Source organism: Bombus huntii, chromosome 2, assembly GCF_024542735.1.
Source record: "Bombus huntii isolate Logan2020A chromosome 2, iyBomHunt1.1, whole genome shotgun sequence".
Lineage (NCBI taxonomy): Eukaryota > Metazoa > Arthropoda > Insecta > Hymenoptera > Apidae > Bombus > Bombus huntii.
The window spans coordinates 9,288,770-9,306,579 of record NC_066239.1 but is presented as its reverse complement, the minus strand read 5'-3'; the positions used below and the strand labels follow the sequence as shown (position 1 = coordinate 9,306,579).

The 17,810-nt window shown below is 37.5% G+C and overlaps 1 protein-coding gene across 1 annotated transcript in view; it reads right to left on the bottom strand.

Annotated features, from left to right (window-relative positions):
* LOC126878062 (uncharacterized) overlaps nucleotides 1-17,810 on the bottom strand; it is a 246,413-nt gene that overhangs the window by 21,924 nt on the left and 206,679 nt on the right. The window contains exons 5-6 of the mRNA XM_050640482.1: nucleotides 6,056-7,023; nucleotides 3,834-5,436 (exon numbers count right to left, since the gene is read on the bottom strand). Coding sequence (XP_050496439.1) covers nucleotides 3,834-5,436; nucleotides 6,056-7,023 — 2,571 coding nt within the window. The remainder of the gene's footprint in view (nucleotides 1-3,833; nucleotides 5,437-6,055; nucleotides 7,024-17,810) is intronic.

Sequence of the window (17,810 nt, the reverse complement as noted above, 5' to 3'; positions counted from 1 at the left end):
AATGTAATTTACGGCTACGAGTCGACCGACATCCATCAAACCGGGGAAAAAATAGCTTCTCGATCCCGACGCAGCTGACTCCGATCATAAAAATCGAGAATTCGAGGATCGGTGTACAACCGAGCCACAATATCCTCGAACGTGGCAATACATAAAATGATTGAATAAATTCAGTCACGCTTGGGGGTTGTTGTTGATGTTACGAAATGTTACAGTTATGTATTTTTGATGCTAAAGATGATAAAGATAGGTTTCACAAAAATGTCAAATTCTATTAATGTTTGTAGAAGCTTATGTTTGTTCATGTCTCTGAAAATGTATATTTCCCTGAAGCTTATAAAAGTTTTGTTTAAGTTTAAGTTCTACTCTAACGATGCTTGTAATATAACATTTAAATATGATGTAGAACTCTTAAGATACATTTTTTTAAGAAATAAGGACTCATAATTAATAGAATCTAAAAAAAAAAAAAAAGATACGAGAATTTTGTTGCATACTATTTCTATCTATTCTAGAATCACATTTTTGGGATATTTAAACTTCAGCTCACTAGATCTGCAACTTAGCAACATTTTTCTTACGTTCTTTCGGTTTCTTCGCCCTGTATAATCACATAAATTTTACATTATTCTTGTCTCCTTTGCAACCCTTTCATTCCACAATAAAACTTCCAAACAAAAACCAAAACACATTAAAACGGAGGAAATTCATCATCGTCACAATTTTCCTCTTTTTTACTCTAACTATTCTCCGAACCATTAATTTTCCAGCAGTCAATACTTTCAAAAGAATCGATTTAGCGAGCTCTCGTCCATTTATTGACACTCGTTCACCGTTAAAAATAATCCTTTCACATTTTTACATTCACTCTCGTCCCTTCGTGAATCACAGCACCCTAGGATACACCGATACAATACTAGTATAGCGTTATTTACCACCGTACGATCGCTACGTAGCGCAGATTTTGCCTGCAGGCAACGCGACGCCAACTCGAAGCTTTCGTGTTAGAGCTTTCGCAATTTCGAAGCTGGGAGGATAGCTGCCAGATGAAACTCCCATCAGAATGTAACTTAGGGAGCTCATGAGTACGACGTTGGTTGGAAAACAGGGGGCCGGAAGCTTAATCAGCTGACTAATTCCGAACGCCCGCTGATGTAGCCCGCAAATCGCTACTAAATTCAAGGCCGATCGGTGATCGATGACGCATAAATCTACTATCTGGCAAATCCCTGGCTCTGCCAGTTTTTTTTCCATCGGTGTCGTTATAAAAGCATTAAGGTATCGAATGATTAGGCTTCTGGGTCGCGTATGTCCGTCCTGTGATCGGTTAATAGCTTCTGTCTAGTTTCTATAGCGTTTCTAACGTATTACAAATTGTTAAACATTTATTTCTACTTCGAATAAGCAAAACCGTACTATTTTAATATTTCTGAGAGACACGTGTAGTTTTTTTGTAATTTACACAAAAATTATTTTCATCTTCGTTGTAATTAATTCGTAAATACCTCTGTTCAAGTCAGTTTCATTTTTCTTAATTTAATATTTCTTATGCTCTACCTGATTGCTTCCGAAATATTATAACAATAAATTAATTTGGTAATTCCTTAGCTTTTAGTTATTTCAAAACTTCTAGAATTTTTTCCTATGTAAATTACAGCAAAAAGTTTCCTTTTTTCTCCACTACCCTTTCAAGTTTCGATATTTGTTTGTTTCTTTTTTATGAAGTTTAGAAAATTCTTTATGAAATTTCTTGTTACCGAAGATGCTAATCAATGAACAAGATTCAGGTACAAATTAGTATAATAGATTCACGTACGCCGTGTTATGTATGCGTCGCCTAGTGTTTCAGTAATCTATGTTTATACAGCAACGACCAGTGCATAACTGATTCGTCGTGACTAAGCAAATCGAGTTAAGCCTAGCCAGATTTACCTTTCTGTGACAAGTAGTCTGTACAATTTCACAATCTACCAAAGAGAAACTTGAGTCCTTCGCGGGAGAAACCCGGAACATTGTATCGCTGCACGACTTTACGGATAACGCAAAGTTTTCGAGAGAAATACGCGCGAGACGACATTAATTAAAGCTTTCGAACTTTCCTCGCGCGCAGAAGAACGCTCCTTAAAGCAATGCTCTGGTTACGGGAGTAGGTTAACACGAACGGCAAAATTCAACAAAAGGTTCAAGGATTAGAATTTCAATGAATCTGTATTTTCTCTATTGTTTTCTGGGTTCGGTGTTTTAATCCCTATTTCAATGCAACGGAGTGGTGGAGAACACAGTTGGAAATATATTATACAGTATAATGTGATATACATACATGTGATGACACTTACACCGAAATTGGAAATTGAAAACTAGGTCAAAGTACAATATATATAGAATAAGGTATTTTTGTACTAGTCTTTCTTTTTAAGAAAATTGACTTTAAGCGTTTGGTGAATGTGCACTTAACTGGGTTTCAGTTTAACAGATTTTAGTTGTAGGTTAGTGCTTTTAACGTATATTTGCATTTATTGTATGGGATAATGCAGAACGCCCACTGAAGCAAAATAATTACGAAGGATAAATTTTATTACTTTGGGAATTGTTGAAAATATTTTTTTTTTGCGTAGTTTGCGCTTAATTTATCAAACTGAGTTTACTATAAAATAATAAAATATATATATTATGTATGAATATTCTGTTTCATAGTTTGGACTTTATTTCTCAATACGATAAACACAACTATAATTATAAATATTAATTTCCAGCGAAATCTCAAGCTAATTTGGCATTGTAAGTAGAATATAGACGTATATATCAGACAAACGTTCAATATCAATTTTCTCGGAAACGAAGCTTCACATGAAAAAATTGTATTCTATGTTTCTGACATAATTTCATGTAGTGTCGCCCACTTGATGCTTATACTACCATTTGCAGGACACCCTATACATGTATTAAGGAATATGTGTTGGTAACGTTAAATATTTAGTCTCTGAGAGGGATGCAGGCGCTAAGTGAAGCTTAACGATATTAGCCGCTGTCTGGAAGGTTCATAACGATCAGCATCAAATTACGGTGTCCCCTAGCGTTGATAAGTACTTAGTTTACCTCGAGATGCCGAAAGTACGGTTTTTATCGTTTTAATGGCTAGGCGCTCGATTAAAGAAGGGAGAATCCATTTACAACATTGCGCACTGAACTTTCAGGCTTCATTTTCTTGATAATTATTTTAACGTCAGAGTCATTTTTACAAGAAAGCTGTGATAAAAGTTTATTAGACACGTCTTTAAATTCAACAATTTACTTTATCTACGGATCTCTCGAGTATCGCGAATACTAGCCTATACAAGTATTGAGAAATTAAATTCGAAGTATAACTACATAGTGAAACTATAACACAATAAATTACGTGAGTTTCATGTAGAATTCAAAAAATTACTGTAAAACTAAATTATTCACAATTATTCTTAACAAACGTTTATTGATACTTTGGACAAATTAGAAACTCTGATAAATAAGAAAATCGATTTTTAATCGGTATTAATTTTATTAATTTTATCAACTCTAAGATATAATACAGTATATCAATTTTAAGAAGAAGTTACAACTACGATCAACTTACGCAACAAAGCTAAATAAGACAACGTATGTTATTCAATAATAATCCCTCGACTTTAGATACAATTACCAAACATGTAAAAACCCCTATCTGATACCCACCTTATTTCTCAGTACCATGATCTCATTTCCATTCGACATTCAAAAAGTCACTCCGTATCAAAGAGCTTCACCTAACAAACTCTATAAACCTATACAACCGAATAAGACCAGGGGTATAAACTTACCAAACAACGCAGACGGCTCGACGTCGCGCATAGAAAGACTGGAGGAGGCCTGTGATCCGCTGGATTCCGTGCTCTGCATGCATCTTAGCCTTCTTCTCAGTTTTGGCATGTCAAACGGCAAGTCCCTCAAATCCACGCTGGTCGCGCTGCCAGACGTGGTGGCGTCCTGTTGCATAAGCAATCGCCTCCTTCGCAGTTTCGGCATGTCGAAAGGCAGATCGGATAGCTCAGGCTCGTTGTCCACGAGATTGATGTTATCCAGCTGCGGTTTCAACAAGTGGAACCCGAATGGTTTGCACTTGATCCCGGCTCGCGACTCGATCGAGATGCCACTGTCCGATCCTTGGATCTCCGCATCGCCCGACGACGAGGATTGCAGGGCCAAGTTAATCAGATTCTTGTTTTGCGGTGTGCGTCTCTTCTTGAAAGACGTGTCCATCGGTGAGGTCACGGAGTTTGTGTTTGTATTTCCTGTGTTTGTGTTCGTGTTATTCGACGCGGTTACGTTATTCTCCGTGGTCACGTTCTCTTCAGGCGAGGCTTTCTGGGAGTTGTTGTTACGGTTGTTATCAGAAGTCTCGGAGGCAGGTTCTTGGGACGATTTGTCAGAGATAGGAGACAGTATGTGTAGTTTGTTCGCGTGGTGGGTTAAAAAACCGGTCATAGAAGGTTGCTGATGATGATGGTAGCAATTAGTGCTGCCACTGTCGGAGCTGTGAGAGCTTAGACTGGTACTATGACGGCTCTCGGAACTACTAGTGGATCTGTTACCCTCGCTAGTGCTACTTCGAAGCGATTCCATGCTACCTCCACTGCTACTGGTAGCCATACTCTCTGTGCTCGAGTATCCCGCCCTGCGTCTACTGGTCCGTAATTTGAATTCCAACAAGCCGACATCCCTACGAGGTCGTAATAGATCACTCTCGGCCTCGTGAGGCCTACCTTTGAACTCCATGATCGGCTTGCTCTCGCGAATCAAACTGCGTGGTCGTTGCCTCTCCTCTCGCGGCCTCCCCTTGAACTCTAGTATCAGTTCCTGGTCGAAACGTCGTCCCTGAGACGATTCTACGTTGTCTTGAGCAAAACTTTTCGGTCTACTTTTGATCTCGAGAATACTACCCTCGCTACTTTGAGGCGAGTCTTTCGCTCTCAACAGAGACTTTACGGGCAATCTTAGATCCTTGAGACGTGGATGGTCAGGTTGACAGGGTAGGTTCGGTGTGCTGCGTATGTTTAACAACAAGTGATCACGGTTGCCATGGAATTTGGCAGGCAACGGTGCCGTGGATGGAGGTGACGGAGTATAACCTCGGGCCGGTAATCTCGGTGAACCGGTTTTCTCGTCGCTTGAATTGATCTGGAGGGATTCGATGTCTTGGGACAGAGTAGAAATATTGTCTGATTGCTGCTGTTGCTGTTGCTGCTGCTGCTGCTGAAGACGGCTCGGAATCGGTTTTGGGCGGAGAAGTACAACTTTGCGTCGATCTTTGCTGCTGTGGGACTGACCAGCGTATGGGACTTGCTGTTGTTGCTGTTGTTGTTGCTTCGACGTGTCCGTCGATGAGCTCGTTCTGCTTACTGGTATCGCGCTGCTGCTTCTGATCTGCATTATCAAACAACAATCAATAATTATCATAAGTATATTCATCGTGAAAGTGAATGAATAGGAACTGATCGGAGAATTAATGTTTCATTGTGAATCTCTCAAGTATATCAGAAGTTAGTTTATACAATACGAAGGTATAACTACGTTCTCGTATAATGAGCGAATTATACGGTTTGGCCGCAATTAAAGTTCAATTAGCGCTAGATAGGGGAAGATTCATAGTTCGTGTTCCGAAATCCCGTAACATTTTGAGATATATTGGACTTTAATTGCTTTTCATTAAAGACCAACAGCCCCGCGTTTCCCTAATATCAGAGAACAGGCAAACTCGGGAAATAAATCGCAAACGCAGATGTTCCGGTAAAAATGATAATTCTGGAATCTTCTTCCGTAAAACGATGAAACAAAGCATTAATATCGTAAAGAAACAGGAAAATTGCGCGAAAAAATATGGGCATATTAATATTATATTATTTACTATGACAAGTAGAAGAAATATTTATCGAATACGTAAATAAACAAATAAATTTCATAAAAGTGCCCCAACATCGTAAGAAAAATAAAACATAATCGAATGCTATCGTAGATGATAAAGGATAAGAACATTGATACGTACCTGTGAATGCAACACAGGATGATTGGTAACCCGATCGAGGTCATCGAGGTCATCGTCAGAGCGATTGACCTTGCAATCAAAGGCCGTCTCGTAGAGGTGACGTTGCCTAGCCATCTCTTCCTCGTCTTCCTCCACCTCCACGTCCTCCTCCTCCTCTTCCTCACCCTCGTCCTCTCCCTCCACGTCGTCCTCGTCCTCGACGAGTATCGGTTGCGGGTCTATCCTCCGTGTACGACGTAGCTTGCGCACTTGGTGCCGCGTTAGTTGCGGCTGTCGTTGATCTAGCTCATCCTCCTCTTCTTCAGCTGATGCGACGCAAGTACAAACCGTGGTTGGTAGGTCGTGGCTTAACAATCTATGAGGAGGCATGAGGGTGTGATCCCACTCGGTGATGATGCACGACGAGAGGATCTCGTTTCTGGCTGGGACAGCATGCTCGCTCCCCGACGTGGGGCTCACTAGATCCTGACTTTGATAATGCTGTTGTGGCTGCAATGGATGTTGTTGCTGTAGCTGCTGTTGTTGATAATGTTGCTGCTGTGACTGCTGCTGCTGCTGTTGTTGTTGTTGTTGCTGAGATGAATAGGAACCCCCATCACCCGCCACCGAGTTTCTCTTCGGTATACCGGGTGTTCGTGAACGTTCACCCGGTACGTCGAGACTAACGCTTTTTCTGTACCTGTTCGGCTGTGACTTGCTTATTTGATCCGGTACCTTGAACAAATCGCCGTAGTAATAGGGTGATGGATGGCGGACCGGCTGATTAGATTCGGTGGGTGATTGATCCGTGAGATGCACCAGGGCTACGCAGTCCACCACAGCCCCGTCGACCGAGCTTAGCTCTTTTTCTCTGTCTACTGACAGAGCACGAGTCGAGGAAGACGCGTACAGACTGTTCTTGCGTTTTCTGATATCCACTCGGCGACCATCTTCGTCATCCTCGCAGGAAGAGCCTGAAGCAGATGGATCTGGAACGAATAACACATAGAATCTTCGTGAGCATCGTCTACTGTACGTGATACATAAAGGCGAATATAGTCTTTATATTTACATATGTATCTTCGTATAAGCTTCAGAGTCCTATTAATCTTTCCTTGGCACGACTAGCGTCTCATAAAAAATATTATGGTAGATGAGCATCAAGATAGAGGAGATAGCAAAGTTCGTGGCAGGAATACACAAGAAGGTATACTCCAACGGATCGTATACCTTTGGTAAAATGAAACCGACGCGAAATTTTCATAATCGTTCTGTTATACGAGCATCGGCTACTCTAAGATGTTGAAGGTGGAGAATAGAGATGCTTATGGGGAGACGAAATTGCCGTGAAATGGCAGGCTGGTCTTCTTAAAAATCACTTGTTCGCCCCGCGAGATATTACCGTAATGGTTTCTGGCCGGCTGACACGGGGTTCTACCTTCTTTCTATCCTCTTTCTTCGTACACTTTCACTCGTTTCAACGTCGTTCCGGGATCGTCTTGTACCCCGAGTTTACGATCGTGTCACAAGCATGCTTAGGTAAACGGAAATCGGCTCGGCGGATCGCAGGAGGTGGGAAATTACATGGACACCCGGTACATTAGCGAAGCAACGTGCACACGCAGTATAGACGAAAGGACTGGAGATAATGGGAGCATTATGCTCGGCCGGAGGGCTTTACCGAAATCCTTCCTTGCTCCTCCTTGGCTAGGGTGGTAAGTGCAAGAGGCACACCATAAACCACGCCAAAAGCTGTTTCTGACAGGAACCGCCTTCCCAAATTTCGCGAGAAAGTTTCCCGATGGAAGCAAAAAATTATTATCGGGATCTCTGTCTGATCTCCGGTGCCACTGTCTCGTTAAACCGCTCAGGAGCTTTAACAGGATGTGAATATTTTGTGAGGCAAAATTAAGAAAATTGGAGAATATCATGGAAATTCGATCACTTATCTTCTACTTTGTACTTTTACTTGGTAAGAGATAGAAGTGTAATACGTATGGTATATGTATTTTATTCTACTGAAACAAAATGGATGATACATAATTCGATAAAATAATATAAAACAAAAAATGTTGTGCATCTACTATTTCCTTATAAAACGAAAGAAACTTTTGGAACAACCTTATTACGCTTCTGTAAATATTCTTATAAGATTAAAGAGTATTGTAAATATCGAATTAAACATATTCTCACCGCATATGACAAAATTAAGGCGACAAAATAATGTTTTCACAGACATTCTTCCTTGCGAGCAATACCAAGAATGTGAATTAACATACTGTACATATTTGATGTAATAGTGTTCAATTTATAACTTTGATATAGACAGTAAGAAAATGTGTGAGTAATAACGCATTATATCACTACTGAGAGCTATTAATAGAATAATTCTTTCAAAGATATTTTTTCAAATACTAATTATACCGCAACTCACATCTTCTTAAAGTAAAAATGTCTGACTAACGACATGTTATATCACTGGCGAAGTCTAATATCTAGAAGCAAGACAATAGTATTGAAATATATGAGTAATATATAGTAATATATGAGTAATGAATAGTAATGGAATATATCCATAATATCTTCCATTTTTAATTTTTCTGTTCTAAATCAAATTCTAAAAAGAAGAGACCTTATACAAACGTACTCTGAAACGACCACGGTGATTTACGTATGATTCATGATTCCAATAAGAAAGAAACGAGCAAATGTTAATATGCGGGATCCTTTAGAGGAAAAAACGTATGAATTTACGTTGAATACGGCGAATCAACTTATTACCTATTTTCAGGCATTTTCATTATCACGAGGTCCGTGGAACTTCGTTCTCTCCATTCGAATATAAAAGGCCGCGCCCAAACGATGGAACGAGAAATGAGAAATTAATTCCTGAACAATGAATCCGGAAAATTATTATATAACACGCACACACCTTTTCACGAAATTACAGACACGGTCTCGTACAATTCCTTTTCATCTTTCTTTCCGATTGTATAACTTGTCCTACTCTCGCCACAATGAACTGCGAAGCATACAAGAATTCAATCGAACCATTCATTTCGGAGAAAGAACAAAGCATTCCTTTATAGAATTAAATTGAGGAAATTTGAAGTAGAAACTGGGAAAACGAACACATAAAGAAGTAGAAACAAGATTCTATTATATCATTTTCTAATCAACTAATGTACCACTTTTTATCTAAAATATTGAATTTTTTATTATAACACATAAGTACATTTCATTAATACTGAAACTACAAGAATGACCAATTTGTAGTTTTGTATAGAAATTTTTGAAGATTTCAATGATTTTTTTGTAAATTAGTGCGGATAAGGACAACCCTTTTAAATTAAGGTTTTATGATGCTATAGTAATAAGTAGTTTTGGTATTAAATAAGAATATTTTGATAAATTTTAGAATATGGAATATAAAATATCAATTATACAATTCAGTCATATAATTGTGCGTATGATTTATGTAAAATTTAATTCAAAATATTGAAAGATACGAAGTAGTTCGTAAGTGAAAAAATACACCTTGCGACCGTTCGATATGTATGGCGAATTGATGCGTTGTTGAAATGGCGCACGTCCAAAACATCCATCATGTTTCCATGTCAACGATGTTAACGTAGGTGATGCATGCACGATGCACAAAAAAATACGATATCGCTCTTGGATTTTCGCGATGTCGTTGTTCGTGAACTATTGACGTTTAGAAACTTATATAAGAAAAGGATAACCACCAAACTGAAGATTTCTTTGTAAATAAAATAAATTCTGAACTTTCTCCTTCTTATATAAATTATATATGTGTTTAGATATATTTCTTTTTCTTTTGTGAAATAAACTTTATCAGAAAAGTAGTTTCTAAGAGAAAGTTACAATTATTTTATTAATTCTTCAAAATACTATACACTTATTGTCAAAAACAGGTATAAACTTCGTTCTTAACATCGCATCAAATAGTCCACTAACAATTTTACAAGAGATACCAACACGAACTAACAAGATATGTCACGAATCGTACAGAACATGACCTGAAAGGACAATGGAAATTTTTTATTATCCGTCAAACGCGCGTTTCTCCAATGCAAACTAATAAATGCGATGAATATTGAAACAGACGTGAATTCTTCATATCAGAAGAAAATTGCCTATAAAACATTTTACCAGTCGACCAACATTTTTAACGGAGTAACGATACGAACAAAAAATGCAATATCGACGCACTGACTACAGTTAGCGCAATATGCTTGAAAAATTATATTAGACCAATATGATAGCGCTTTATAGGAAGGGGTTAGACGACAGTTGTGAACGAAAATGAAAGGTAACATGAATATGCATCCGCAGCTGGTTCGTCCGGTCGTTTTACACAAGACACCGGATCAAATCTGGAGAGAAATAAACGTATTAAGGAAACCGCTTGCTCGTGCTGGTTGATTGCTTCCTAAACGAGAAATCGATATCCGTGGGGGCGTATCAAGCTAGAAGAAGGAAATTAAATGCGGACTCGCGATGTTTCCATCAAGGAAACTTCTGCCAACGATTGAGGTACAAATTAAACGCTAATGTAATTGTTTCGCAAGTAACGATTAGGGTTTTATGAAAGCTCTGTTCATTAAGAAATGAATGAAGATGAAGTTACGATGTAATACTGTAATCAGATACTTATTTTGATGAGGTTAAATTGTATACAGAACGAATCACTTGAGATATTGTGAAGGTTAATAGAGCAGGTAAATAAAAGAACGAACTCCCGTTACTATACGTATACCACAATCATTATTTCCTTTGATTTTATAGACGTCGATAATTGCAATTAACATTTACTGAGGAATAATGAGAATCATTGTTATTTACCCGCATAGTAGCCTACGGCGTACAAACCATTGACATAAACTACTTAGTGCTCTGTATACTTGAATCGTTGATCCGAGCTACTTAATATTGAACCTATTGGATTATACGTCTTAAATTATATTACGAGTCAAAATCAATATAATAGACTCGTTTATAATTAGCTACCTACCTCTGAGAAATTTAATAAAACAATTTCATTATTAACAAAAAAAAAAATTCATTGGCTAGGAAATACCAAATACATGGTTCAACCTTTTTCCTCGACACCCCTATTGCACTGTACTATTAAAATTTAAATCGCGGTAATTTCAACCCATTCACGAAAAACTTGACTAAAAATTGACGCACAAAGTCAACGCTACAAAAATTAAAATCATTTTCTATACAAATGAAACAAATTAAATTTCAAAATTTTCCATTCCAAAGACACATACTAAGAGATTCGTTTGAAGTCGCTCAAAGCGCGATTAGCTGTGCCGCACGTGCACTATTTTCAATCATCCCCTCCATTGGGTCAGCCGGTAAGCCGCCCCGCTTGGTTCGACGAAGGACACGCACACGACACACACAAACATACACATGCTAGGTTGGCGTAGGGCCAAATTGCACCAATATTGATTACCGATCGATAATCAGATTTGCGAGTTATCCGTAGGGTGCAGGAAGGGATGCTGCAGGGGAAAGTACGAGTCGTTGAATGACCGAATGAGTTATGAAGTAAACGAGCTACCATCAAGCTCGTCCAAACAACTGATATACGTATATCGCGCGAATCGGTGGAAACGCAAGGATACTCGACTAGAATCTGTAGATAACACGGTGCGTGAGTCAGTGAGCGGTTGTTTGAGTGCTTAGCGAGTGATGTATCGCGCACAAGAACACCAAGTGCGTAAACACGTGAGAAGCTAAGGTGCTCGCATTACAGGGTGAGTTATTGAATAGAGAGTCGCAAGGGTAAATCGGCGACGTCGATGGATATGTTTGTAGATGGTTAGAATGTTAGATGTATTAGGTTGGTTCATGTGAAATTAATTATGATAGCAAATGATATTTCTTATATTGTATACGTCGATGAATAAATTGATGAATAAACACGTCGTAAATAATAATTGGTATACTAACGTGAAATCGTAGAAGCTTAGTGACAAAGAATTGATCAGGTGAAATCCTGAAGTATATTATAAATATATAATTGTATTCTATAATATAAGCAACCACTCATAATGAAGTACTGAATTAGTGTTTATTAGAGTGTTTGTATGATTGTGTCGTAGTATTTATTTGTATAATTGTATTGTAATATTTATAGTAGTTATTAGAATGCAACAAATATTCTTAGACGCGAATTTGTATACATTTCTAAAGATATTCAAACTAGAGCACATATTGTAATATTTTCACATATTTATTAATAGCATTTGTCATTATAAATCAAATAAATCTCTAATTCCTACACCTTTATTCATAAAAAAACATAAAGTTGCATGAACAGATTGTAGTTTAACGATTGTAGATTAATTATAACGACACTGTGCTCCGACAATCGAGTTAATCAACTTAATCAACTTGGCATAATCTCCGCTATCTACAAGCTTACACGTAACAAGTACTATCAGAAATACAAGCCATATACTCACACCTCGAGGGAAGGCGTCGTACGCGCGAAACAGTGAATGCACACGGGTACACAGAGTTACGTAATATGGGTGGTAAAGCAGAATTCACGCGAACAAATCGATAACACCGTCGAGAAAGCGTTGGTGAATGAATCAACGCAATAGTTGCGCGCTAGAATGAACTGGATATGAATACACGTTGCCTGCGACGGAGTAAACGTTCGAAGGGGCGCGTGACGTAGAAATAGACTGCACGCGCATACATTTAGGGTTCGCTATGCACTCGAAGGGTGTACAGTCTACCCCTAATGAATCTATTAGTGCCGGCGAGCGACGACCCCTGGCTGGCAATCGCCACAGATAACGCGATGCGCTGTTACGCGTCGCGTGCACGCTATGTTTACACGTACTGTCAGATAAGTCGACGAAATATTCACCGGATTATTCCCCAGAACTGATATTAACCCTTTTGATAACTATAGACGATATTAAGCCTTTTATTATTATAATGATTCACCACGAAAGGATGTATTTCACAGAATTGTGAAGATTCAGATTATTGTAAAGAAGATAGCAACTAAAGAATACTTCAAGAAGATAATAATTAACAATATAATACTTTAATGTTAAAAAGGTAGTAATGTATAGTATTTAGTATTTAGTATATTATAAAAATTTATATCAATTTGTCACAAGAAAAGCTTAATATGCTTTCTCAGTAGTTTCACTATTTACATGTATTAGAGAGAACTAGAGGTCAATTTTTTAATCATAGATAAAAGAATACTTCATTGGAAAAGAAAGTGTGTACAAATATTTTTGTAGTCTCTGTACGTTCTTAATCTAACAGGTATAGTATTTTTTATACTATAATTGCATACAATCATTTATTGTATTTATTATCAGTAAATACGCTATTACTATACAATGCATGATTTTATGCAGAGACGATCGCGATGAAAAAGTTAAGCGAACAGGGACCAGAGTAAATGGATGGAACACGTAGTTTTAGCGTAGGAGGAGGCTGCAGCTAGAACGAATCGATTAAACTCGACGGATAATGATGTTAGAGCTTGCAATTTCTGACGAGCCAGTGTCAAGGTCGTCAGAGATTAATATACTTCGTACTTGTTTCAGGATGGCGTATCGGAATTTGTGCAACGATTGCCCATTTAGAATTGTGCAGTAGGCGATTAAGCTGATTGCTAGTGCAGATTGTGTACTGCACAACTGTTTGTTTTGTACAGCTTAACGAACTTGTACAGGTGAATGTTAATTGCTTAGATAATGATTTGTTAGGATATAGCATGCCATAGCTAGTACAGAGTGAATTACTTGGTATCTGGTAACCTGTTAAACACTTCCACTGAGTTCTGTGTTTAAGTTGCCTGATACAAGAATTATTCGTTTTAAGGAGAAAATATTGTTATAACGTGATTTACATGTTTTTAAAATTTATGGTATTTAATTACTATGTCATTACAGTTACAAGTTCTTAAACTTATTAATTAGAAAACACGAGTTAATTCATCACTCGGATTGCCAATTTCGTGGACATAACAATTTTTCTATTTAGAGTTTCGCTACCTTTTGATGTCGCCTTTCTTAGGAATAAATTATATCATATTAACATTTGTACGAATGTAGATGTTTTCTGGTTAAAATTGTTCATTATTTCTCGATTTTGTATTATATAAGACAGGTTGCAAAGATATAATTCACTCACGAATACCGCAATGTGAGTACATTATCTGCCCTTCACATTCTAATGTACAAGTATTACAATCTATCGAACACATGGAAATATTGTAATATAACTTTGCATAGCTATTGTAATATACTCGTATCACGAACATGTTGAGTTAGATTCTTATAAAGGGAAAAATATTTAAACCCGTATCTCACGATGAATACCAAGTAACCCTCCCTGTGTTTAAGCAAAATGTTACTATCTTAAGTTATATAGCGAAAATATACACACCTATTCCTTTCCTCCGCTAACGGTATCAATTTAAATTCTTATAAGGGGGAAATATTTAAGATCATAGCTTAGAACGTCTGCTATCATCAACATGTTTACGAAGCATTTTTCTCAGAAAATAACGTTTGAACGGGAGGCGTACAGAACGATAATCCCGGAATAAAATGTCCGGGATTTCATCAGTCCTATAAAAACCTCCGAATTGTCACTTATACAATCTTCCCTTTCCCGGTGCGATTCGACGGGGACGAACGCAATGACGAGAAAAATTCCGGTGAAAGCTTTATAAAAGAGCAAGTCTCATCACCCTCGGAGCCACTTCACTCTGCTTTTTATTAGATATTGTCCTCGTAACATAACCGGGGTTGAGCTTCGTTTCTATGGAATATGTGGGTCGTAGGACTGTATCGTCGGGAAAAGAAAAAAAAAGAGGGGGGGGGGGGGGAAGAAGAGAATACGGTACTACAAGGAGAAACCTTAAACGAAATCACCTTCGTGTTCGTGATCCTTAGGGTTTCTTAGGTGGCAGCTAAAGATTACTCGGCCAGCAACGCGATGGAACAAAAGCCAATCTCGGTTATTGGTTCCGGTATAGCAGAATTCATGGTTACGACCACGGAATTGGACGAATCTCGCGGCCGAAATGTGTCAGCCGTGTCAAGGGTCATCGAACGATCGGGTTAACTTATCCAACCGATCTAATAGGTCTCAATACGTGGGGCTTCCACGATACGGCACCGTTCGTTCTTCACTCTTCCTATTGCCGATATATGTACCTGCTTCTTTTTATATTTACGCTTACGATTAGAAAGACTTATGATTATATTAATCTATTTCTTAATATCAATTCTTTAGTAGGTTTAAGTATCGAAAGAGAAGGAGCAAGGTAACTTTATTTTATGAAATTTCATGTTCTTTTTTTGGATATAGGAAATTGGCGAAGAACACACACTATGGATATTTCAAAAAGATTCAAGTAGCAAATAACTAATTCAAATTTTATGAAAAAGCTTTTCTGGAAAAAAAGAAGGAAAATTATTTATTTGGTAAGGGAAAATTGTATACGATATTAAATCTATGAAATCTGTTCCATATGCAGGAATGAAATAAATGATTCGATTTACGTCGAAACTGAAATATATATTATGAGAAAAGGGGAAGGAAAACTGGAAAATAAACTTATTACAAGTATCCAGGTTCAAATGCACTCCCTTGTAAGTATTTCATTCATACAAAAACTCACCCTTCCGAAAATGTATAATGCTAATAAGCATGGAAGGAACGCAATTAAAAGTTTCTTTCGATACGAATAACATCGATCCTATCAAGGTTTCTTTGAAGACTCGAATTACGGGCCCCTTTAATACTCGTTCCCTTAAAGCGGAAAGTAGCTACTAACGAGTCAAGGTTACGAAGGACAAATACGAAGGTCAGCGCAAAGAAAAAATGAATTAAGCTACGAGGTAAGGGATTTACTTTGAAAGCAAATCCACCCGTGTGACGTACGTAAAGAACACAAGCTTACGCTGGCAAATATCCCATTACGAGATGATTGAAATATTCCCTGATTACAGAGACGTCGTGATGCTTCGCCCGTGACAGCTCTGTGACCATCTTTTTCAACCGCCCCCTCAATCTGAAGTAATGTACTTTATAACGCGACGCTGAAAATACGTACATCGCATTTTATATTCTATTTAATTATGGTTGATTTCTATTACATTTTAAATAAACTGGTAGATTTTAAGAAAATTAATATAAGACTCTTGGTGTTATATACGTACCCCTTTTCAATATAATATTGCTTATTGCATTATAATAGTATCAAATGTGGAAAATATTAATAGAGAAACATACCCGTAATAATAAAATTTGACTGTGAGTAAAAATCTCATATAAGTATATTACGCAGAAATACATTTCCTTTCCCTTCGTCCAACTTCAATAAAAAGATATATAAAACACGATCAAACTATAACTTGATTCAACAAAACTAAACTAACAAGACAATGAAATAGATAGTAAAAATTAAATATTCAGAATAATGTTTCTTCATTCACACTGTTTACTCTATTTCATCATCTTGGCTGTCTCGTGACGTTGGCATGGCTTATCAAGTTGAAGCATCCTAAAAGATGTAACGAAAGATCGCGAGACAGTGACAGTCGGTAAATTTGAAAAGGTGCAACAAAAAAGAGCAACGCCTTTGAACGTTTTGAGTGGCAATTACTCGGCCTGTCCTCAAATTACTTATTCCAGTAATTTCATTCTGTCGTCGGCCTTTCTTACAGCCTCGCATCGTCCCTTTCGTCTGTCATCCCCCATCCGGCTTATCCTTCAGTGACTCACGCGGCCGGAAATTATCTTAAAATGCCATCCCCGGCCGCGCTCCTCAAAAGAGAAACATCTTACGCAGTTTTCAGTCGAGAACACGTCAATACGAAGAGGAAAGGAACGACGTCGAAAAGTTCGCGCGGAAGGAAGAGATTTCTTTTTTGTAAGAAACAGACCAACTTCTACCCTTTGTGCTTGTCCCTCGATTTCGTACAACGAATTCCAAGGAAACAGGTACGCGTAGAACGCGCTTAAAAGAAACGTTCCTCGTGTTCGAATTGAAAAGTACACCGTACACGTAATACGTATCCAGATGTTTGACTACGAGATGTTGAAAAAGTTGTCCCAAAGACTTAGTTGCTCAGGACTCGAGTTACCGTTACTTGAATGTTACGCTTTGAATTGTGAGTTTTTTAAGGAGTATTCGGTTTTAAAACAAAGAATGGTTTATTTTGCGATATTCTGAGATAGTGCTTCTATTATTCTTTTCTTAGCTTTTGTACGTGTATCAGAGTAAAAAGTTTCGCTTAATTAAATATACTTCTTATAAACTGGATGAAACAACGTAACGAAAATGCAAGTAATAAAACATGAAATCGTTTTAATTACAGTTTTCGAAATAAAAATTCAGAAATATAATAAATTATTAGATACAGTATCCCTAAATACTCAATATTCATTCATATGGCAATGAATCAAAATTAATTAAATAGTTGTATACAAATTTCTGAATCAAACTAAATTATTTGAAGTAATAATGTTTAAAACGAAAGATAAATGACAAAATCAATATATCTTATGATAATATTAATATTAACATTTTTTATAACACTGAGAGCTTTAAATTTAGAAATATTTAAACCTCTTCGCTTTGCACTCGAATAGAGGAATCGAATAGCTAACTCTACAAATGACAACTTATCGATAACCCTACTACCTCTTTAGTTATACAGCCAAACAGAATCCCTTGCCGGAACAA